The sequence below is a fragment of the Hirundo rustica genome, chromosome 5 (assembly GCF_015227805.2).
Source record: "Hirundo rustica isolate bHirRus1 chromosome 5, bHirRus1.pri.v3, whole genome shotgun sequence".
NCBI lineage: Eukaryota > Metazoa > Chordata > Aves > Passeriformes > Hirundinidae > Hirundo > Hirundo rustica.
In genome coordinates, this window is record NC_053454.1 from 61,573,242 (window position 1) to 61,595,839 (window position 22,598).

General features: G+C 43.6%; 3 protein-coding genes across 11 annotated transcripts in view; 2 read left to right on the forward strand and 1 right to left on the reverse strand.

Annotated features, from left to right (window-relative positions):
- The window catches only part of RUFY3 (RUN and FYVE domain containing 3), a 48,404-nt gene extending 40,902 nt beyond the window's left edge, over positions 1-7,502 (reverse strand). For 2 of the 9 annotated variants that reach the window (XM_040065869.2, XM_040065863.2), the window contains exon 1: positions 1-290. The gene's annotated coding sequence lies outside the window, so the exon portion shown is untranslated. Of the gene's footprint in view, positions 291-5,928; positions 6,033-7,196; positions 7,299-7,371 lie in introns of those variants that run through there. The other 7 variants (XM_040065873.2, XM_040065871.2, XM_040065865.2 and 4 more) reach the window with 6 other exon arrangements.
- On the forward strand, positions 34-5,293 carry JCHAIN (joining chain of multimeric IgA and IgM). Its single transcript, XM_040065881.2, has 4 exons — positions 34-192; positions 2,897-3,032; positions 3,857-3,937; positions 4,150-5,293. The coding sequence occupies exons 1-4, from the start codon at positions 129-131 to the stop codon at positions 4,349-4,351; spliced, it is 483 nt and encodes a 160-aa protein (XP_039921815.1). The 5' UTR covers positions 34-128; the 3' UTR covers positions 4,352-5,293.
- A 2,017-nt stretch (positions 7,503-9,519) lies between the features above and the next one.
- On the forward strand, positions 9,520-21,336 carry SDAD1 (SDA1 domain containing 1). The gene is made up of 22 exons (XM_040065861.2): positions 9,520-9,682; positions 9,774-9,878; positions 10,045-10,143; positions 10,255-10,365; positions 10,859-10,930; positions 11,020-11,120; positions 11,396-11,453; positions 12,283-12,357; positions 12,739-12,840; positions 13,074-13,143; positions 13,762-13,865; positions 14,549-14,606; positions 14,903-14,961; positions 15,301-15,377; positions 15,686-15,783; positions 16,182-16,258; positions 16,615-16,747; positions 17,635-17,732; positions 18,206-18,402; positions 18,898-18,982; positions 19,370-19,531; positions 21,028-21,336. Exons 1-22 carry the CDS (start codon positions 9,593-9,595, stop codon positions 21,076-21,078), a joined length of 2,082 nt encoding a protein of 693 aa, XP_039921795.1. The 5' UTR covers positions 9,520-9,592; the 3' UTR covers positions 21,079-21,336.
- The last annotated feature ends 1,262 nt before the right edge of the window (positions 21,337-22,598 follow it).

The following is a 22,598-nucleotide window of genomic DNA, read 5'->3' on the forward strand; positions in this document are numbered from 1 at the left end:
CTGGTTTCAGTCCCCAGCCACATTTTCCAGTGTTGGCTGGCTGTTTATTTTAGGAAACCAGTTTGCACACGCCCTTATAGGCAGAGTCAGGCTCTCCACTCACATTCTTCAAAAGAAGGGGAGGCAAGATGAAGGGCTCTTTGTCGCTGTGTGTTGCCTTGGCCATCTCCTTGGGGATCATCCTTGTGGCAGGTAGGTGAGCAATGAGGAGATGGAAGACTGGGATTAAGACATCGATGGCAGGTTTTGTGTAATTTACCCTGAATTATTCTAATGGTCAGAGGTCAAACCTCAAAGCCTGCTCAAGCAGCCGTGCTTCAGTGGTGCTTGGACACCTCAGGGTGTTTCTGCATCAGAGCAGTGTGGTTTTAATTGCTGCCTGGAGGATAAAGTGATGACTAGCTCCAAATCTAAGACTTGATAATTAGCCATTTTTTTTTATGAGGTTTATGAAGCAATAAACTGCAAACGTGCGTGCTTGGTTTTCTGCAGCCTTAGGGAGCTTACCTGCTAGATCTAAAGTCTTCCAAAATGTTTCTGGTAATCCTGCCATACAGCTACAGCCAACTTATTCTGATTAAACTGTAGCTTATCATGTAACTCCACTGAATTTCTTAGAAACTCTTGGTTTCAACTGAGCTCAGCCTGTCCTCCTAGCACATTCCTCAGTGTGGGTCTCAGGTCTCCAGCCAGTCTGAATCCATCCTGCTGCACATGGTGGTTCTGGTCTGCAGGATCAAATCGGTGCTCAGGGATAATCATCCCAACGGCACAGACAGCTGCATCCCTGCATTTCCTGCAGCTTTTGGAAGAGGGCATCTTATTGCTTACCCCAGGCAATTCTGCTGGGCTTTGCAGGGCATCGAAGGACAGTGCAACACTGGAAGATGAGAAATTTTGTCCAAAACACAGCCACATAAATATTGAGGAGGGAGGGAAGAGCTTAGTGCAGTAACGCAGGCGCTAGGAAATCCAGCCTGCAGATATTTAGAACAGCATCAGCAAATTTTGCATTTAAATATCTTCTCCCCAAGGGGACTTCACTGGGTGACACATGGAGATACTGCAGATAAAATCACATTTTTTTAGCTTTGTAATCTTAAATGAAAAATTGATGGAGAACCAGTAACTTTAACAGTGAAGCCAAGAGCATAACAAGGAATTAAATCAGGGCAGTATTTTTAGAGCAGTCAGAAAAACCTGCATATGCATAAGATTGTGTTAAGCTAATTTTAGAATTAAAGCCTGCTCTGAGAGGTTTTGGGACAACCTGAAAGCCAATAGGATCTGACTTGAATATTGGCTTTGGATGAAGGGCTTGGGAAGAACTGCACACAATGTTATGTGGAACGCAGCACAGACAGAAGAGGAAGAGCTGTGTGATGGACAAAAAGCCAGAGACTTCCCTTGAGTCAAAAGAAAGGCCAAGACAAGGACCCAGGGACTAGAGAGGCTTTTCTGGGGGGCTTCTGCATCAGAGGGAAGAGCTCATGTTGAATTATGAGTTGGCAGAGACGAAGCTCGGAGAACAAGTTAGGAAAGTGATTTCCTTCCCAAGCTAGGAACGCCATAGAGAATCTTATCCAGCAGATATACTGCTGCCAAAGGCCACAGAAACAGCACTTGTAACCAGCTGGTCAACTCTGGGGTCACTGAGGTGTCATTTTACACACTATTGGTGCCGTCTTCACAGTTACGGTGCCTGTAACGATCTCAGAAAACCTGGAATGGAAGCAGATGTGACCAGGATATTATAGGGGAAAGAAGGACCAAAGCTTTTAAGTCCCAGTAACTCCAAAATCCTTTATACACTTGATTAACTCAGCTTTTTTCAGCCTGTTTCTTCTTTCTCTGTGATTCAACCAAGGGACAAGCAGAGCAGGCAAGTCCCCAGAGCTGAGATCCATCTGAGCCCAAAACAATCTGTCCCCATATGACAAAAATCACTGGGTCTGGTACTTCTAAGCACGCTGGAGGTGCTGTAGCAGGAATGATGCTGCAAAGTGAAGAACTTGGTTTCAGCAGCATTTAGAAATAAAGAGGGATGTGAAAACAACACATAAAAGTAAGGCTGGCTCGTTTTGGGTGAAGAGACCCGAGGGTCTGGGTTGGGGAAAACAAAGCAGCAAAGAATGAACTGTTTCAAATCCATCTACTCGCAGTAAGGCAGCATTGTGCAACATCAGGAACAGCGCAAAAGCCTCTGAGTGACACCTGGCACGTTTTAGCCTGCTTTGACTGAGTTTCATATTGAGCAGCATTCTAGAAGCAGCAGTTTGGAGAGGTAAATCAGGACTGGAGTTTTCCCTGCAAACCACAGGCATCATCAGGGCCACCTGCCATTCTCTGCCACGTCAGGGGGCTGCCTCCTTGCTGGGTTCTCCTGTGCTTTTTGGCAGCTGTTCCTCAAGGAACCTGAAGGACAAAATACCACTCAAGGGAAACTGACCCATCTGCCACATTGGCAAGGTCAGACACATTTATGTAGAGATCAGATCCAAACTGGGGTTTGGACTTGCTGGAGTTGTCTGGGTGCATGACAGAGGAATTGCATACCCAATTCCTAGTAAAGGGGCATTTCAGTCACCAGGTGTGGCTGGGACTTTCTTCCCATTTTACCAGCATTCCTGCATGTTTGTCCTTCACCAGCCACAATGTCTAGGGTCCTAATCTTGTCCTTCCCAGTCCCACCACGGCTACATACGTCAGCACACTGAGCTGAGCAGGAAGACAGCTGAACTTGTCTTTGCTAAGAGCTTCACTTGTACCTGCTGCAACCTCAGCTTCACTCAATCCAGGTGCCATAATGGTGCATTCCTGGCCTTTTCATCCCTTGGCTATTTGCTAGAGCAGCTTTTTGTTCTTGATTCTGGGATTGCCTATCCTGTGCTTGCAGGTTATCCAGTGACCCCCTACAATGAGGAGTATGTGCTGGTCAATAATAAGTGTCAGTGTGTAACAGTGACCTCAAAGTTTGTACCCTCCAAAGAAAATCCTGAGGAAGAAGTCCTGGAAAGAAACATCCGCGTCATGTAAGTGGCAGCCAAGTATTTCATAGGGATGGTGAGCAGGAGATGCTGTTATAAGAGTTTTCTTTGCATTGTTTCTTATGTCCCAGCACTGATGAAGTGAACAGCTTTTGATATGGGCTGCTTTCTGTGGTATCATGAGTATTTCATCTTGCTAAGTGCTTTTCTGCCTCACGCTCTGGTGTTTGTCCCTTCAGATACAAAAAGCACTGGGGAAGTAGATAATGACCTGTCAAAAGTTGGTCTAACCTGAAACCAGACTGGGCCCATGACACTGGATTGACTGAAAGCCTGAGAGACTAGTTAATGCCTAAACTACCAGTTTAGGCCCAAACTGATAAACTACCAGTTAATGCCTAAATTGTTTCCCATGAGACAGAGCTCACTTCACGAGCAGGACTTTGTCCTGCCCTCTCCACTCACACAAACCTAACAGAAAGTGTGTGTGTCTCTGGGAAACAAGGACCAGCTTTAGTCCCAGCTTTAGTCCCAGAGGTGCAGGAGCACTGTAGAGCTCATAACAGGAGAGCCATTAATTAAACTTCTCTGTCCATCAGCCTCAAGCATCTGCTAGCTCAGAGTTTAACAAAAATTCTCTCAGCCCTGTCACCTTGCAAATGGCACTTAGGTCAATTGCTGCAGTCCTCTTGGGGAGGGCTGTTGCCTTTGAGGGTGCAGAGGACCAAGATCTCCTGTTCCTGGGATTTGGAGAAGGGTCAGAATGAAAATAATCTGAAGAAGATGGTGAGAGCGTAGAAGTGCTCACAATAGAGCAGACTGTTTAATAAGCAGTTTTTGTGAGAGTGACTCTCTTCCCACCTTTGCAGAGTCCCCCTGAAGGCTCGGGAGAACATCTCCGACCCCTTGTCCCCACTCAGGACCACTTTTGTCTACCGCTTGAGTGAACTGTAAGTAGTTATGTTTCCTAACTTCACTTTCCAAGGCTTAACCCACAGCAGCTCTAAGAGATGCTTGAGGGCCAGATGTTCCCCTGGAACACCTAGAAAGGGTACAGCATTCTCCCGGCTCTATGTGCAGATGAGCAAGAAAGATTTGGGGTTCAGCAGGGCCATATTTTCATCTAACTTCTCACGTTTGTCCTATTTTCCGTCTCTTCCAGCTGCAAAAATTGTGAACCCATAGAAATTGAGCTGGGTGGGGAGATCCACCAGGCCCAGCAGGGCAACTCCTGCGAGGAACCACAGACCTGCTACACCTATGACAGAAATGAGTGCTACACCTCCCCTGTGCCACTCCTGTACCACGGGGAGGTGAGGCAGGTTCCAGCAGCTTTGACACCGGCCTCCTGCTTCGCTGAGTAGCTCGGCTCTCTGCTGTGCCGGAGCCTTGGAGCACCCCTGTTCCTATCCAAAATGTATGTAGAGCACCACAGGACCCGGATGACAGCACCTCCAAATGCTGGCTCCTGCAGTAACCCAACTTGTCTCTTCCCATCTCCAACCTCAGACTCATGCCACCTCCCAAGAGCAGCTCCAATCTCCCTTCTCATGTCCCTGGCACGGACCTGCAATGCCATGTTGTGTCTCAGGCCATATAGAGCAGATCCCCAGCAGATACAAAGCAGTCATTCCCCTGAAATCAAGGGAAGGACACTGATTTACAGCTCTGGGGAAGCAGTCTCCTGCGTGTCTCCCCCCAGCAAGGCTGCCACAGACATCAGCAGGAGGGTCTGTGCCCTTCCCTCCCTGAGCAATCTAAAGTGACCTCTTCATACAAGGTGTTTGTTTACATCAGCAGCATTTATGCCCTTAGAAGAGAGTTGTAAAGCCATAGTTGAGAGAAAAGATGAGGGACCCTTCTAGTGCCTGGACATCTGCATGCTTCCAGTTCTCCCAGATTCAGAGAAGATCAAAAGATGCCGCTCCCCTGAAGTGTTTTGAAAAGTTGCCAAACACTCAGCTGTGCCAGGAATACTCAACTCTTCTGGGAGATGTTGGGCATTTCACTTTCCCCACAGCTTTACTGATACTGCTGCCTTGTTCTACTCCTGCTCCTGGTTTTAGTGGTAAAAAAAAAAAAAACCCAAACGAAAAAAAACCCACCCCAAGTTGGCTCAAATTTCTTTACTTGTTCCTCATCTCACATTTAAAACCTCAAAGAATTCTATGAACTCAACATAAATTGCTAGAGCAGGACCCTAGTTCAGGGTTCCGAATTGGAGTAATGAAACAGCAAAGACGTTTGTAGTTTCCCATGTTTGTAGTTTTGTTAATGAAACATTCAATAAACTTTTTTCTGCATCAGTCTGTGTGCTCTATTCCAATTCAATACGAAACCATAAAGGGAAGCCAAACCTATAATCATATTATTTTCTCTTTCACAATTAATCAAACACTCCCTAAATAACTGCTTATATTTACAGGCAAAGTCTCCCAAAATACCAGAATAGAAACATTTCCATGCACTTGCAGAATCTCTGACAGATTGAGGCTGAACTGGTTTATCATTTTAGGATCAGCTCTGCATCACTGAGCTGCTTTGATTCCCAATCGGTGCAGGATCAGAGTCTCAAAATCCAAACATCACCTAAATTAACTCTCAAAACTGTGATCCGAAGGTCAGAAGTTTCCATCGCCCCTGAATAAAGTACTTTTGGACAGTGATTTGGGGGATATTCTTTCACATGCAAGGGGTCTGTCCTAAAGAAAAAAAAAAAAAAAACCAACACCTTGTGGGGCCAAATTTTGAAGAGCAACGGTATAAAAAGGGATTGACACAAGTTATTCTGATGTTATACCAGAATTATGAAAAACAAACTTGTAAAAATTCAATTTCCACCCCCCCTCCCCTTCATGCAAAAATAAGCCAATTCAATAAAATGCCAAGAGCAAAGAGCCTCTTGGCAGCCTAAGTATTGCACTGGGAATGTATAACTCACCAAAATTTGCTTCAAAGACATTTTCATGTTCAAAATCCTGGTGTTCCCCAGTCTCAGAACACTGTGATGTTACAAGTTATTAGGTCACAGCTGTGAAGTAAAGCCTGAGCAGGAGAAATTAGAGTTCTTTTCCATGTCACCTCTTTAATCCTCATCAGGCATGTAAAAGTTTTAATGCAAAATATTCGGGGGCATTCAAGCAGCCTTTAGGAAGCCAGTTTGTAATTTCATACAAATCTTTGCTATTCGGTTACTATAACACACGTGCTGGGTTTGAACTTTAAATAATGATTTGCAACAATTCCTCCTCTCAGAGGAAGAAACATTTGTGTTGCAGGCAAAGGAATGCCAAAGCAAGGAAACCTCAGGCTGAAAAGCCTCTGGTTCCACACAAATACTTCACATCAGCACCATCAGCTGGAGTGTTCTCCCCCTGGAGCTGCAAGTGACTGTGCATTTCTCAAGTCATTATGGGAACATCCCCCTATTCCCTTGAACAAAACAACACAGTTCCTATATCTCAAGTCTGCAAATAATTTATGAGTTGTGACCAGAAGTAAATATTTCTGTTGGACTTAGAGACTTTTTTTTTTTTTTTTTTTTTTTTTAAAAGGAAAAGCACATTCACCCTGTTCTCAATTACAAAATTACAAGTATTAAGTCCAGGAAGACAAATTCCCTACAGCCATTAAGGGCCAGGAATTGACACAGAGTTTAAATGAAATGTTGGCAATCAAATACATTAAACGTGTTCAAGTAAAACCTTTGAGACGTTGTAAAAACTCCAACTCTACAGCTCTTAATGGGATAAAAAGCTGGGACTGATTGCAGCAAGAACAAAAGACAGCCAAGAGCTGCCCATCTCCAAATTCCCAGCCTAACATCACGTGCAATTCTACCCCACCCGTGAACTCTGCAGCCCCAACTACTGCTTAACTGATTAAAAAAATATAGAAATACAGTGCAGAGAAACACCTTAGTGCCCTAGTATTAACTTTAGTAACAGCTTGCCCCTTTTTTCAGTTTCTAACAGAGCCTAATTTACCTTAAGAACAAAACCCATTCTTTCACGTTTCAGTGTGTTGGTTCTCTGTTTTGCTTCTTTTAGAGCATGTTTAACTCATGTATGCAGCAAAAGGAAAACCTTGCAATACACTGTCACAGAAGAAGTGTCTACACTAGGTAATAATCCCATACTGGAAAACAATTAATTAAAAATGAGGAAAAAGCTCCAAACTTGTTCTCTGTAATCCCAACAACAGACCTACCTGCATTTAGAAGCTTTGAATAGAAACAAAAAAGGATGTCTTAAAGAAGGACAACCCTTCTTTTGTACTTAAATAAAATGTAAAAAACCTGTCGGCTTCTTATCCTCAGAAAAGAGAAGTTAAAGCTTAGCAAACACACATGGACCTCAAAAAATACACAAGCAAAAATACTTACCTTTGATTCCACACCCCAGCCACCAGTGCTTTTTATAAATTCATTGCTTAACATGTCAGTTAAGCAAATATATATAAAATGTGCTATTTAGCTCACAAAGCAACACAAGAAGTCAAACTGACGTTTTTTTCCTTATTACTAGCAATTAGGCTCAGTAACACAACCCCACCATCCCCAAACGAGAAGCAGCTGTTCTTTTCCAGGTGAATTGAAGCATTCCTGGCCCAATTAGCAATGGAAATCAGACCAGTCAGTGTGCAGGAGACAACAGGCTTGGAGTACAAATGCTCACGCCAGGGTCCAAGCAATTTTTTTTTTAATAATAATAATAATGATAATAATAATAATAAGGCAACTTTTGGTATGTTTGTTAAATAGAAGCTATTTGTTTGCTTCTGGCTTTTTTTAAGACGCTGGTTGAAAGTCAGATTAATTATGAAGGCTAATTTTGTAAATTCATTTAATACAGGAGTTTGATGTCAATTTTCATGGAGATCTAATTTTTGTGGCTTCCTAAGTAAAAGCTTTGATTAAAGGCCCATAAAGTTGGATTTCTTTCATTAAAGGCATTGTTAGGGAATAAAAGGAATATTCTCTTATATGCTAGTTGTTTAATAATGCACCTCTTAATATTAAATGAGTAAAATTGTTTAGGAAGATATTTTTAATTTGTGCTCTGTTGAATTTGTTTGTTTGTCTAACCTCAATAGCCTTTGTAGAGATCAACATAATAGCCTTGCTCCTGTAGAAATAATAAATATTTAGTGTTTTATGGAGTCTGGATAAGGTTGTTTTGCTCCATGCCTTTCTTAAGCAGTGTGGCTCTTCCTCACTTTAAATGCAAATGTTATGCTTTAGTCTGTCAGTGACTTAACTGTGTTGGAGCAGTTTAGTGTGGAGCTGAGCTCTTTTTCTGGGTCGTGGATTTTTTGTTAGTTTGTTTGTTTTTGTTTGTTTGTTTTTTTAATAAAGCCTGTGTAGTGGTGTTTTGGTTTTGCAAAACTTTGAGCTATGGGAGCTGAGATAGGGATGGACCACGGAGGGTGCAGGATCAAGTGGGTTCCTTGACTGGGTTATTTAAGGGCTGTGCTGGACTGTTCAATAAAGTAAAGCTGCCTGAAAGTAGAGGCTAAGCATGTGCAGATGCTAATTAACCAAATTAATAGCTGGCAGGGTAAATGTATTAAATGTTAATTTAACTCTTTTGGTGGTGGAGAGCTTGCTGCTGTTCTATGAACTTGGTATCATATTTTTCTTCCCTTTGCAGTAATTTTGCTCTCCAAGTGATGCTAAAGCCTTGTTTTGGTGGTGTTTTTGTTGTTTGTTTTTGTGAGCTGTGTAGGTATGTAGAAGAGGATGTGCTCTTCTCGCTTTAATAGGTACAGGAAAGCCCAAACTCATCTGAGCCAGTACACGCAGTAGGTGGTTGCAGCTGGCTCTGAGACTGTTACCAATTAAATGAAAAGCCTTTCAGTGAGGAAAACGTTGGTGACTTAAATCAGAAGTTGTATTAATGGGTTTGGACTGTACCATGTTTAAGCTTTGATGCTATTCTGATAGATGCTGTCTGTCTGAACACAAGAACGCTTATTGGACAGGAATTACTACTGTTTGCCAAGTACACTGTATCAAGGAATGATAATTTTTCTGCAGTGTAAATAAGCAGTTGCCTAAAGGAAGTATAAACTATGCAAAGGAAGAAGGATGATTCTCTTGAACAAAGGCTAAACTTAAAAAAGAATAAACTAGAATTAATCCTTTTTCCTCACTGAAAATTCTGTTTTAACGCCTACCACTTCTTTAGTGATTGTTTGAGCTGTATTGTGAATCATCTTCCCTCCGAATAGCTGGGAGGGGAGGAAAGTGAGCGCTGTGCTGGAGTGATAAGGCCGAAGTGCTGCGGATAAGTGCCCGGGGAGGCTGCGGCGGAGGCAGCTCCGTGCCGTGCCCCCCCGGGGCTGTGTTTAACGCACCCCCCTCGGGGCTGTGTTTGACCTCCGTGTCTAACCCCGCGGGGCTGCCGCAGCCTCATCCCGAGGGAAGCGATGCCGGCCAGGAGTCGCCGTTCCGTGCTGACCACTCCCGCCGCCAGGCGGCGCTGTGACGGAGCGCGCCTCCCGCATAGGTTTGTCCCTCGGCGGCGGCCGTCGGGGGCGGGCCGAGATGGCGGCGGCCAGCTGAGCGTTCGCGTGGTGCACTCGCGGTGCCGGTGCTCGCAGTCATGTCGGGCCGCCAGGGCAACAAACTGCCCAGCAACCTGCCGCAGCTGCAGAACCTCATCAAGCGCGACCCCACCTCCTACACCGAGGAGGTGCGGACCGGGGGAGTGGTTGGGGCGGGCTGCGGGCACGGGTGTACGGGCAGGTGTTACTCAGCTGCCGCGGTTCCTTCTGTGTGCGCAGTTCCTGCAGCAGTACCATCACTACCAGTCCCATGTGGAGATCTTCACCTTCCAGCCGGACAAGCCCAGTAAGGAGCTGGCCGAACTGCTGATGTTCCTGGCGCAGGTGAGCCCCTGTCCCCCAGCCCTGCAGCAGCGGCTGTGGCAGGCTGTGCTTGGTACGGGCCTCAGTGGCTGTTACTGATGTACGAACAATTAAACTTATTGCTTGTGCACCCTGTGAGGTAACCCCAGGTGTGCTCCAGAGCGTTTGCTTGCCCTGTCCCTTGCAGGTTGCCCACTGCTACCCCGAGCACATGGCCAGCTTCCCGCAGCAGCTGAAGGAGCTGCTCTCCTACCACCACACGGTCCTGGACCCCGACCTGCGCATGGTGAGACCCTGGCTTGGGCTCACCGTGCCCTTTGTGTGAGCTGAGAGCTTGCGGTTTTCTTGTCAATAAAGAGATGTTGGAGAGGAATGTGAAATTTGGGTTCTCTTACAGACCTTCTGTAAGGCTTTAATCCTGTTGAGAAACAAGAATCTAATAAATCCCACGAGTTTGCTGGAGCTCTTCTTTCAACTGCTGAGGTGTCATGATAAACTGCTACGAAAGGTAAGATGTGCTGGCAAAAACCTGCATCTCCAGTGGGTTTTGACCAACTTGGCAGAGGTAATACCAGAATAGGCAGGTGTTTTCTGCTTGGTTGGGAAAATAGAGTTTAAACAGGCAGGGCTCCAGCTCTGTGTTGGACTAATAACTGAGTTCTGCTGCTGTAAACACCTTGCTGTTGCAGGTTGTAAGCTTATCCTGTTTGGGACTGAGCAGTTTGATTGTGTCTGCAGGTGAAAAACCTGGCTGTCAGAGCAGGCCTGGATGAAGCAGGGGCAGGATTTGAAGCAATATTTGATGCTGTCCACTGTCCTGCTTTGCTGTACTGTAAATTCAGTATGATTTTCAAATCCATGAGTCTTCACAGTACGCTTTCCTGCTCTTTTTCCTGCTGTAACTCAGCGATGTTCTCAGAGGCAATCAGCTGGGTCCCATGTCAGTGCTTGGGCACAGGGCTGCCTCTGTGTGTGTTACTCTGTCATCTCTCCACTTGCAGACCTTGTACACTCACATCGTAACGGACATCAAGAATGTCAATGCCAAACACAAGAACAATAAAGTGAACACGGTAGGTGCTTTGGCTGTCAGGTGTACTTTGAACTGATTTCCTGCTGTTGTGGAAGACCTCTAAAAACACATTTTCAATTTCTTTCTTAGGCACTGCAGAACTTTATGTACACAATGTTGAGAGACAGCAATCCCACCGCTGCCAAAATATCTCTGGATGTGATGATAGAGCTCTACAGACGGAATATTTGGTGGGTCTGGCAGGCTTGTGTCGATTTGCCATTTATTGTGGGGCACACAGGCATCATTTGTGGCATGTAGTCCATAATGCAGGGGATGGTGACTTAAATAGTTATTTCCTCATTGTAGCCCAGTGGAGTTTTAACTTGTGCCGAGGAATTTAGCTGAGAAGAAATCATGTCTTGTGTGAAATGAGTTACTTACATATTTGCTGAGAACTAATTTTCTGAGAATAATGTGAAATTGCCAGACTTGGAATAAAAGATGTGGTTTGTTTTTTTCCCAGGAATGATGCCAAAACAGTCAATGTCATCACAACTGCCTGCTTTTCCAAAGTGACCAAGGTGAGAACAGAAATTACTGATACGGATAACTGGATGTTACCTGGGCTACCTTCTTAATATGTAACTTAATATGTTGTTATAGCAAACAGACTTCACTGATTTGTCAGTTGCTTGTTTAATTCTCAAAATGACGCTCATGGGAGGAGGTGGAGCTTGGCAGCTTATTTTGTGATAAGTGTATACTGGTGTGGCGAGTGTGGATGTTCTTTTCACTGCTCTTCAGAATAGACTGTCAGGATATCACCTCCTTAATATCAGCACTGTGAGCCTTTGATTTATTGAGGAGGGCAGCTGTCCTGCCTGGGTCCTGACTGACTATTGGCCTGACTGCATTGGCTCTAGAGGCTTTCAGAACTTGTCTGTGGCTTGAGACAAGTTTGTACTCTGTGAAGGTCCAAAAGTGGTTCCATTCAATAAAACTCAGCCAACCAAAACTAAAAACCTAGCCAGCAAAATTACCGGAATTAAGTTGAGAGTTCTGAGTATCATCTTGGCTCTCACCTGTGTAGGGCCTCCTGACAATGTTGACATAGAGCAACTAGATTGAAATGATTTTGCAGGATGATAAAAATATGATTGGCAGCCTTGAATTTGCTCCAGGAATTGTGGCAACTCAGGTGCTTTTTGGTTCTGATTGCCTCGGAGTGATGATGGGCAGCTAAAATTGTCTGGATCTGAAAACACTTGTGGCTTGTCACTTGGTTTATTTTTTGATCAGATCCATGCCTATAAAAAAACCCAGCTAAGTTCTTGCACAGCATAAAGTGTGGGTGTAGGATGTCTGTGAATTCTGTCAGCTTGTCCCACGTGAACTCACTTTACTTTTCAGGTATTAGTTGCTAGTTTGAAGTTCTTCCTTGGGAAAGATGAGGATGAGAAACAGGACAGCGAGTCGGAGTCTGAGGTGGGTGTTGTGATCAAATATTCCTTTCTCTGTTTTTCAGACCCATTACTGGTTCTGTTCTCTTGGTGACTCTGGCTCTGCCAGTCTGTCTGCCTCTATGCTACTCACTGTGCTGTCTAGCTGCCTCCAGACATTTCTGATTCACAAACAATTTCAGTGTCTGAAAGCTGGCCCCAAGAAAAATAGCAGGATGTCCTTGCAGTCTGTTTAAAAGAGAAATGCTAAGAGCTCTTTTCTATTTAGATGCTGGTACCTGTGTGTTCTGACACTTAGGAAGGGGGATAGTTTTCAGAGTATGTGGTATTGAAAAATAGTAGTAGCTTGTTTCTGTGATTGCCATTTGAAGCCTGGGTTACCTGAGTGTTGTGTTCCTTCCCCAAGGATGATGGCCCCACGGCCAGAGATCTGATGACGCGCTATGCGACCAACAAGAAAACCACCAAGCGCAAGAAGAAACTGGAGAAAGCCATGAAGGTCCTCAAGGTGAGGAGAGGGCTGTCTGACTTCTCATCATCTTAGCTTAACCCTTCTAGTACAGAAGTCCTGTTGTTGCGTGCTTGTTCAGCTGCAGATGGCAGATAATGCTGTGTGGTTGAAAACAGGGATAGTTTTTAAAATCTTCTTGAAGAGGCAGCAATCTTTTGACAGCAATCTTGAAACTGAAGCACTTCACTCGCAGAAAGAGAGAAATGTGTTTTACTCTTGTTTCCATGCAGAAACAGAAAAAGAAGAGCAAGCCAGAGGTGTTCAACTTCTCTGCCATTCACTTGATTCATGATCCCCAAGGTGAGTGTGCAGTGAATTCTCTTAGTACAATTTGTGTTAATCTAACAGCACTTGATTTGCTCTTCATCTGTTCCAGTGAACCTGTGGGGATGTCATTTTCTCAGATCAACCCAAAATATATCTAAAAATTTTGTCTTCAATGCTGACCCAACGCTTATGGTGTTGGGGAATATCTGCCTGTTCCCTCTGCTGAACCTGTGCACAGCAGGCCTTCTAAGCTTATGAGAAGTAAAATATCCCATTGGAATAAGTACTTTGGTCATAGGACATAAAAAGTTTTTAATTCAAAATACTTGGGGGTATTCAAGCAGCCTTTAGGAAACCAGTTTGTCATTTCAAGCAAACCTTTGCTACTCAGTTACTGCTACACACGTGCTATCTTTAAATAATGATTTGCAACAATTCCTCCCCCGCAGGGGAAGAAACATTTTTGTTGCAGGCAAAGGAATGCCACAGCAAGCAAAGCTCAGGCTGAAATTCAGGCTTGAATTTCAAAGCTCCCATGCCCTTTCATAGAAGAAATAAGAACAAATCAACTGCTTCTTCTGACCATAATCCCATTTGAGTTCTGTGTTGTGCTCTTTTGGTCTACTGCAAATCTATTTTTGCTTCTTCCAGACTTTGCTGAGAAACTGCTGAAGCAGCTGGAGAACTGCAAGGAGCGATTTGAAGTGAAGATGATGCTCATGGACCTAATATCCAGGCTTGTTGGAATACATGAGGTATGTACTTGGATAATTTTATGGTGGTCTGTTGGTAGCCAGTCTCGCTTGTGTGTGGGCATGTTCTGGCCTTGTGCCTCTGGAAAATAAAGTTCAATTTTTTTGTGTGTCCACATGTGCATAGGGGTGGGCAGGGAGTCAAAGACAGGCCTCATGGAATGGTGCAGTGGTACAGACTTTGTGGTACTAAGTGAGCTCTCCTAGAGAAAGGTATTGGTCTGGAATAGCTGAGCTGAACCTAAAGAATAGGGGAGAACTTGGTGCTTCCAAGACCTTCCTGGGAAGCTGCTAATGCTGACCACAGAGTTGTCAGTCAGGTGGTGCTGGACAAGGGGGAAAATGCAGCTCCTGCACTTGGAGGGTTTTGTGCGCACTACCCAGCGATAAATTATTTGCTGTGGATTAAGTAAAGAGTAATCCAGTCCAAGCTGGGCAGTTTCAGAGCATATAAGGTTTTCAATGGTGAGGACTAGGTGCAGAGAGACTGCAGCTGTATTTCTCTTGGTACAGTTCATTTCCTTGCCCCACAAACATCAAACTCAACATAGGAGACAATATTTCGCTGTAAAATCTGAGGCATTTGGCGAGCACACTAGAATGCGACGGTTTTACTATGTATCAGCTTATGAAGGTGATCTCAAGTTCAAAGACAACAAAATAATACATTACAATTTGCCTTGCAGCTTTTTCTTTTTAATTTCTACCCCTTTGTTCAGAGGTTCCTCCAGCCCCATCAGAGGGGTAAGTAAGCTAAGCATGATTGCTTTATGCTGCTTCTTTTTACTGGTGTTGGACTCCAGTTCTGGAGCATTTCCTTTTGCTTTAGCTGGTTATTCCGGATGCGTGGAGGCCAGAGGAGTTCCTAATGCTTGGTGGGAGAGCAAAAACGGTTGTCCCAAAGAAGCTCAGGTTGAATGATTTGGGGACTGACTGTTGAGTTGTCTAACAACTGCTTGTTGAGTTTTAAGGGATGTGTTTATTTGCTGTAGCAAGCTGCAGCGATATGTTTTGGCATCTTCTTCCTGCTTTTCTTCCAGAAGTGACAAAGATTCTTCTGTTTGCTGCACAGGCTTCACATCAGCTGGTACCACCTGAGGTCAGTGTTCCACCTGTGATGGATGTTAAATGGGCAGCAGGCCACCATGGAAATGCAACTAAGTGTGTAGATGTGGGGAGAGGGAAGGGAAATTGGTCAGATTGTTAGGAAAAGTTTATGGTAATTACAGCAGTTTTTGCAAGTTCTGTGGCATTGTTTCATAAGGGGCGGGGGAAAGATGCTTGTTTTATTTTCTGCAAGAAAATTTGTGATTAGAAAATATTTGTGGGCTGTACTGGCATGTTCTGATATGTCTTTCTATGAAAAAACTATCTGTCTGTTAATAACATCTAAGTGTGTTAAGTTTTTCTTAAATATGCATTTTTTTCTTATTTTCAGATTATCCAGTCAGTGTTGATGACCATTGCCAACAACTTTGTCACAGACAAGAATTCTGGGGAGGTCATGACTGTAGGGTGGGTACAGAATTGTATGAGTCGTGTCAAACTCCAAATGTGGTAAAAAATATATATATATATTTTAAAACACTTGCTACTTATTCCTGTTACTTGTGCTAGTCTTTCAAGAAGCTGCTTGAGTTAAAAGTGTGTTAGCTTCAACTTTCTGTATTTTTGCTGGGAGTATTTTATCCTGGTTTTCTGCTCTTTCACTGAAGGTTGTATAAATGCTGTATAAGGTTCTTCAAGCTGCAGGTAATCCAGTCTGTAAGTGGCACTTTCTCCTAACTGATGTTGAGAAAATAATTAATTTTCCATATTTTTAGAATCAACGCAATAAAAGAAATCACTGCGAGATGTCCCTTAGCCATGACTGAAGATCTGCTCCAAGACCTTGTTCAGTACAAGACACATAAAAACAAAAGTAAATATTGCACGGATATGACTTAAAATTCATTTTTTTCCCTGTATTATGTGGTCTTCAGTTATGGCCTTTGTGGCAGTGCTGTCCTAATTGGTTTTTATGGGCTAAGACAATTTTCAGTGTTTGGGTTACATCTCTCTGTTTGGTGTGTGTAGCCATGAGAGACAAAACAGTCAAGGGCAGTTATGGCAGGGGAGCTAATTGACAAAAATAAAGCGAAGAAAGGGATTGTTAAGAAGAGTTAGCCCTGAGGAAATGCTGTGTTCTATACCAGAGAAGTCAGAGGGAGCCAGAACCTCAGAGAAGATGTGAGTCGGCCGTAAATGCTGGCAGTCTGCGTGGGCTTTTGGTTTGCTCAGAGTTCTTCTCTTTTCCTGACTCTCTCATTTTCTGGGCAGATGTGATGATGTCTGCAAGAACTCTGATACACCTGTTCCGCTCTCTGAATCCAGAGATGCTGCAGAAGAAGTTCAGGGTAAGTGTTTCATGTGTTTTGCGCTCACTAAAAACTGATGTGCTCCAAAGTGATGAGAATTGGTCTCAGTACCCTCTTGAGAAGGTGGAGTCAAGTCTGTGTTCTTCCTCTACCTGCTGCCTTTGGACTTGGTGTGCTATCCACATTTCCTTAGTTCAGATTCACGTAACTCCTGGTTAGATCGTGCTGCTGAAGTTCAGCTGTTTTCCAAGACACATTCAACTTGAGTAATTAAACTCTGCCACATGAAATAAGGAAAAGTCTTTGGACCCACACCCTCCTGTTCCTCCGGGTATTTTCATGGATTGGTGTGTATTACAATAGCTGCCTGCTTAATGTGTGTTGTTAATGTACAGGGTAAGCCTACCGAGGCCTCGGTGGAAGCCAGGATTCATGAATATGGAGAACTGGATGCCAAAGACTACATTCCAGGAGCAGAAGTACTGGAGGTTGAGGATCAAAAGGAAAAGGGAGGAATCCAAGAGGAAGGTTGGCCTTTCTTCTTTAAAAATTCTGGTTTGGGCATCACTGTTACTAAGATTTTATGTGGACGTGGAACCTGGTGTTTGTGCATTTCATTTCCTGCTGTGCTGTGCCTTGGCTTGCACATGTCTATCCTTGAATAAGTGCAGTTTGTCAGTGGAGCTTGCTACTGTGTTGCTTTTTACGATACACACTGAGATGGGGAAGCAGAGGGACAGACATTGCAGCTGTGAACTTTGTGTTCAGCTTCTTTTAAATAAAACCTTTTGAATATTATAGAACACCAAAACAGTAGTTGGATATAATATTTGGCTTATTTAATTCAGTTCCTTTGTAAATGCTTTACATATCCTGGAATCCCTGAGTCAGGGAAAAGAGAGGGAAGAGTCTTTAGAAGCAAGGCAGAGTTTGGCGAATGAGATCTGTGTGCCTTGAAGATGCTGCAGGAACAAAGGTCCTGATGGGACAGGCTGTGTAGTGATCACTGTAACACTGGGCTTGGTTGCTGAAGCTGCCAGCTTCATCAGCCAGCACGGCAGTGGAGAGCAATGCTCAAGACTGTCTTAATTAACACAGCTATAAATCACAGTACTTCTCGGTTTAGGTGGCTGGGAGTGGGGAACACTACTACTGAGAAGTGTAATCAGTGTCTTTTAACTCCTGTGGTGCTTCAGGCTGTCCGAAATGCACCTTGTTTTCAGGATCTTGCCCTGGAGATGAGAATTGAGCTTTGCAGAGCATAGCCTGGATCGTGTCCCGGGGCAAAATGCAGTTAGGAGATAGGTGAAATAAATGAAAGGTGGTGAGAGCAGGTGGTCCAAGCATCAATTATTGCCAGTCTGGGTACCAAAGATGAATTTGTGTTAACAACTCTGTACTTGTTCTGTGAGCAGATGGCTGGGAGAGTGCTAGTCTGAGTGAGGAGGAGGACAATGACGATGGAGAATGGATTGATGTGCATCACTCCTCAGATGAGGAGCAGCAACAAGTAGTGAGTTCCGAGTCTCTTCTATGCCAAATACAAATGAGTCTTGTTAATCAGGGACAGACAAGATCCTCTTGCTTTTCACCTTCATGTAGCTGCTCTTAAATACCTACCCAGGCCTTCAGAGCAAGCTGTCCTGAAGCAGTGAGGCTGAAGTGCTGTTCAGCAGTGCTGCTGAAGTACACAAGTTGTTAGGGTGGGAGGGAACAAGGAGGGGTTATCTCTCAGGGCTCAGTGCTTTCAGAGCTGTGATAATCAGGTGAGAGCTGATTTTGTACTCCCAAAATCTGGTGTGCATGTATTCCATTCAGACATTAGATGTTGGATATGAGAAAAGGAAAAATCCTGACATCTGATTGTAGCATTTCCCAACAATACTGCGATTGCATGATGTGTATTTGGGAGGCAAGGATCATAGATTGTGGCACAGGAGTGGTTTGCAAAGCTCTGATTCTTTTGTACCTTTTCCTTTTCCAAAGGCAGAAAAGGTGAAAGGCATGCCCATAGAGGAACGAAAAGCCAAAGCTGCAGCAGTCAGTACAAGCAGGCTGCTAACTCAGGAAGACTTCAAGAAAATACGTCTCGCTCAGCTTTCCAAAGAACTTAATTCTGCACCTGGCAAAGCTGCAAAGCGGAAATATATTGAAATAGATGATGAAGAGGAGGAGGAGGGCAGGTAGGATATGGGCTGTTGTGCGCTTTTTCTTACTGATCATCTACTGATGGGACTCTTCATTGCAGCAGGGCACAGAGCTCTGCTATTGATCCGTGTTTCCTGGTGACAGCCAGGGCCTAGGATGGATCCTGGGCTGGGGATTTGCTTATACTTGGGGGGAAAAAAGACATGAGGAGCTTGCGGAAGGTCTGAGACTGTTTGACTTGTTCAGGCCAAGAGGCATGAGAGGGATGGTTTTGTAGCAGTAGTTGCCTGGTTTTACTCCCAGTGTTTCTTAAACTTAGTGAAAAAGTAGGACTTGAAAGATAAGTGAGTGACTTTTGTAATGGATATCCCATGCGTGAGGAACAGCCTGAGGAAACAAGAAGTGTTTGTGTCTAAATTCATGGTGAGACAGCAGCCTAAGGTGGGTGAGAGACAAAGGGTGAAGAGGGCATCTTGTTTTCCTTGCCGGATGAAGTTTTGTGTGGTGACATTTATTGGATTTGTGTGTAGGGGGGAGTTGCTTTCACTCAGAGATATTGAACATCTGCATAAGAAGCCCAAGTCCGACAAGGAGACAAGATTGGCAACTGCAAAGGTGAGGAACTGGCATGTTCTGTATCCTGTCCTTCTGGGTTTGGGTTTGTCTTGTGCAGGAGGAAATGCTGAGGCTGCATCTAAGATAGGTGCCCAGCTGCCTTGTGGGTTTTGAGAGGTGATTCGTTTGGTTCTTTGCTGCTGCATCTTGGCTGTAACAAATAAACAATCTCCTGCTGGTCACATGTGACCATGAAAACGCAAACAGACCAAATTTTCACTGTGACTTAATAAATACATCCAGCAGGGGAAAAGGCACTTACGAGCACAGTCATCCCAAACCCAGATTTGGTGTTGCTGCCGCAGAACCTGTTACATGAGGCAGGTGATGCTGATGGTAGGCAAAGGAAAATGACCCCCTGTTGCTCTATCACACTGTCTATTCTAGGCTGGAAAGACGGACAGAAGAGAATTTGTGAAAAAGAAAACCAGAATTAACCCATTTGCCAGCTCTTCCAACAAAGAAAAGCAAAAGAACAAGAACTTCATGATGATGAGATACAGCCATAGTGTCCGGACCAAGGGCAAGCGTTCCTTTAGGGAGAAACAGGTAATGTTTCATGTTGCAGATGGATGGGGCAGTGTGAGCAGTAGTTTGTGATACAGGTGTGGTGCTGCCTACCCTCTGGCCCGTGGTGTTGCTGCTGTAACTCAGCCTGTGGCTTGGCTTGTCTGAGTCCTGCCCCAGAGGAAGAGCTACTTTGCAGATTGTGGTTCACTCTCTGTAGTCTCTGACCTTTTTTCTCTTGTTACTCTTCTATCACAGCCTCATCTGTCCTGGCCTAGAGGTCATCTAATAGCTTGTCACAAATGTTCCCGAGGAATAGATGCAAGTGCTATTTATTAGCTACTTGTAGCTGCTGTTTAGAAAAAATTACTTCACTTAAACAGTAGTTTCACGCTAATGCTGCTCTCAGTGGTGAAGCCCCTGCCAGTCTAGGGTTTTACAAGGTGTTATTAACTCATCTAAATGCATTCAAAAAACTTGTAAAATAATCTAGTGGTCCAGTTGTTATTTCCTCCCAGATTGTGTTTTGTGCAAGTGTTTACCTGCTGCTTGAACTTTGAGTTGTTTCCAGGATCATACATGTTATCCAAATGATATTTGTCTGTATTTTCTTGCCTTAGGAAGGGAAAGACAGGAACTATTAGTAGACTCAGTTGAGAATATCTGTCTTTTTTCTGTTGAGCAGGAGGATGTGGACTAGTATCCTCTTGCACATGTTTGTTTGTCATCATTGTGCCTCACCTCAGTTAAGGCTGACAACATTGAAAACAGCTCTCAAAAACACAAAACAGGCTGCAAATGAGCAGTCCAGGCACTTGAAGGAAGCTGCCGTTTACACTTATACTTGGCTCAGTTATTCTCTAAAAGTTTTGAAGGATTTTGTCTTTATTAATGTTTTAAATTCAAATGTAATGGCTAAATAGCATTTATTCCTATTTTTTTCCCATGAAAGTTAAGCTACAGCACCAGTCTGTTAACCATAAGTGTTTTGAGTAGGTTGGAGGATCACAGTTGTATGGTACTGCATTCTGCTGCACTTTTTGGTAGAAAGATAAAATAACCTGCTTGCTATGGTCCAGAGCTAGCTCCTTTACTAACTTAAACCTTATTTGAAGCATAATAATATCTCTTTAGGGTGATAATGGCACTTGTAAAAATTCCTCCTTCCCCCTTGAGAAGTAGTTTAGTAATACCCTTTCACAAAACACCAATTTTACTTACCTCTCAGCTGAACTGTAACTTTCTTGATCTCTTCTGTTTGAAATTAGTCAGTAGAATGGTTTGTTCCAATCATCATTGTATAGGATTTGGTAATGCCCAGCTCTTTAATTGTACTATGGAATTTAGGTAAATAACCCCAGTAATTTCTGCCACTGTAATTGTTAGCATTTGCACTGCTGCTCCCAGTTTCAGCTGATGAGCTCTTAGTGTTTTTATTAGAGGCTAAAGAAATTGAAGAGTTCTGTCTGATGTGGTCGTGATGTTTTCTCAGTTATTATGCTCCTTACCTGAATTTTCCCATCTTGTTTTCTGGTTAGCTGGCTCTTAGAGATGCACTTCTGAAAAAGAGAAGGCAGCTGCTAAAATAAATGCTGGAGAGGTCTTCATCACCCTTGAAGAAGACGCCCTGGAGATGCCTATTTCCACCCACCATCACCCTGAGGGAAAAGGAGGACTGTGGTGCCTTATGGATTTAGCTCTGATCTGTTTGGAAATGCAAATGGAACTATTGCAAGCTGATGGATACTGCATCAATAGGAGAGAGGCCTTAATCCTTGGAGGATATGAATTTGTTTTTAAAGCATTCTAGGGTACAAGGCAATTATATTTTTATTTCATGTCATTTACTTGAACTGGGTTTTTTATGTGTAAGTATTAAAATATACAACCATATGGTAAAAATTCTACTTGAGGCAATTAATGACTAAGCAACAGAAAGAAAAAAATATTCTGATCAGTCTATAAAACGTGGATATAGTATCTTTGCCTCTCTTAGGGGAGTAACTGTACAGACGGAGTGAGCTATTGTCTAAGCAGCTGGCTTTGACCAATTTAATAATACCAAATTTGTCTGTGATGCAGGTAAAATTAGTTCAAGAGTTGTGGGGAAGATTGATTCATTATGGCTTACTAAGAAAAATAAAGTTAGTGTATTGGGAGATAGGGTTTTTGTGCCATTTAAACACAAAAATAGCATCACATGCCAGAGAAAAAAAGGAATGTTTTTCTATAGTGGTGTGCCTTCTGGTGGGACTTGTTGGTGTCTCTTGGCAAGTATATGCAAGAATCATGTGGCTGTCTGGATTCTTTGTCTAAGGTTGAACTTGTGCTTTAGCCTTGACCTCTGTTGGGACCATTAATGGTTCTTTGTGCCTTCCCCAGCCACCTGTTCTAATGGAGTTGATAAAGTATTTATAACTTGAGGGAGATATTTACACCATCCTTTTCAAAATCTGTTAGAAATGGATTTCTTTGTGTGCAGAAACAGGTGCCAATATGCACAGTATAATAGAAATGCATTTGGTGAGGTGCTTTTTTCTGTTCTTTTTAGGAAGACAGCTCTATGTTCATATCCCATGTGGGAATTTGCTTAGCTATTTGTTGAATAAGTTTTTCTGATAACTTGAATTATTTCTTGTATCGATTTTTTTGTTTGTTTTGTTGTTACACTGCTTCCTAGAGCAAAAAAACTTAGGCTTAAGGGAGAGAAGGACAAAGTAGGATTTTTTTTTTTTTTTAATGGCTTTCTATGTTTTCTTCAAATTGTGTATTCCTGGTGAGGCAGGGATTGGTACTCGGCAAGGAGAGCAGTGAGCTCTCAGGTGGAGGAGGAGCACGTGTACTGGGAGCCGAAGTGCTGTGGGGCTGCAGTGTGGATGAGGGGCTGGAGCCAAAGGTGGGAGGAGGAGAAGGAAAGTACAATCTGTAAACCACAGTTGTACTGGTGGGGGCGTTTTTTCTGCTGAATAGCTGAGCAAACCCTTCTTGTGCAAGTATCCAGAAACTAATAACCTCTGACACTGAAAGGGGGTTGGTATTTTTTGCCCTCGCTGTTGAGGACAAGTGTCTAGTCTCTCTCCCTGCTTCCCTCTAGTACAGCCTTGCTGTG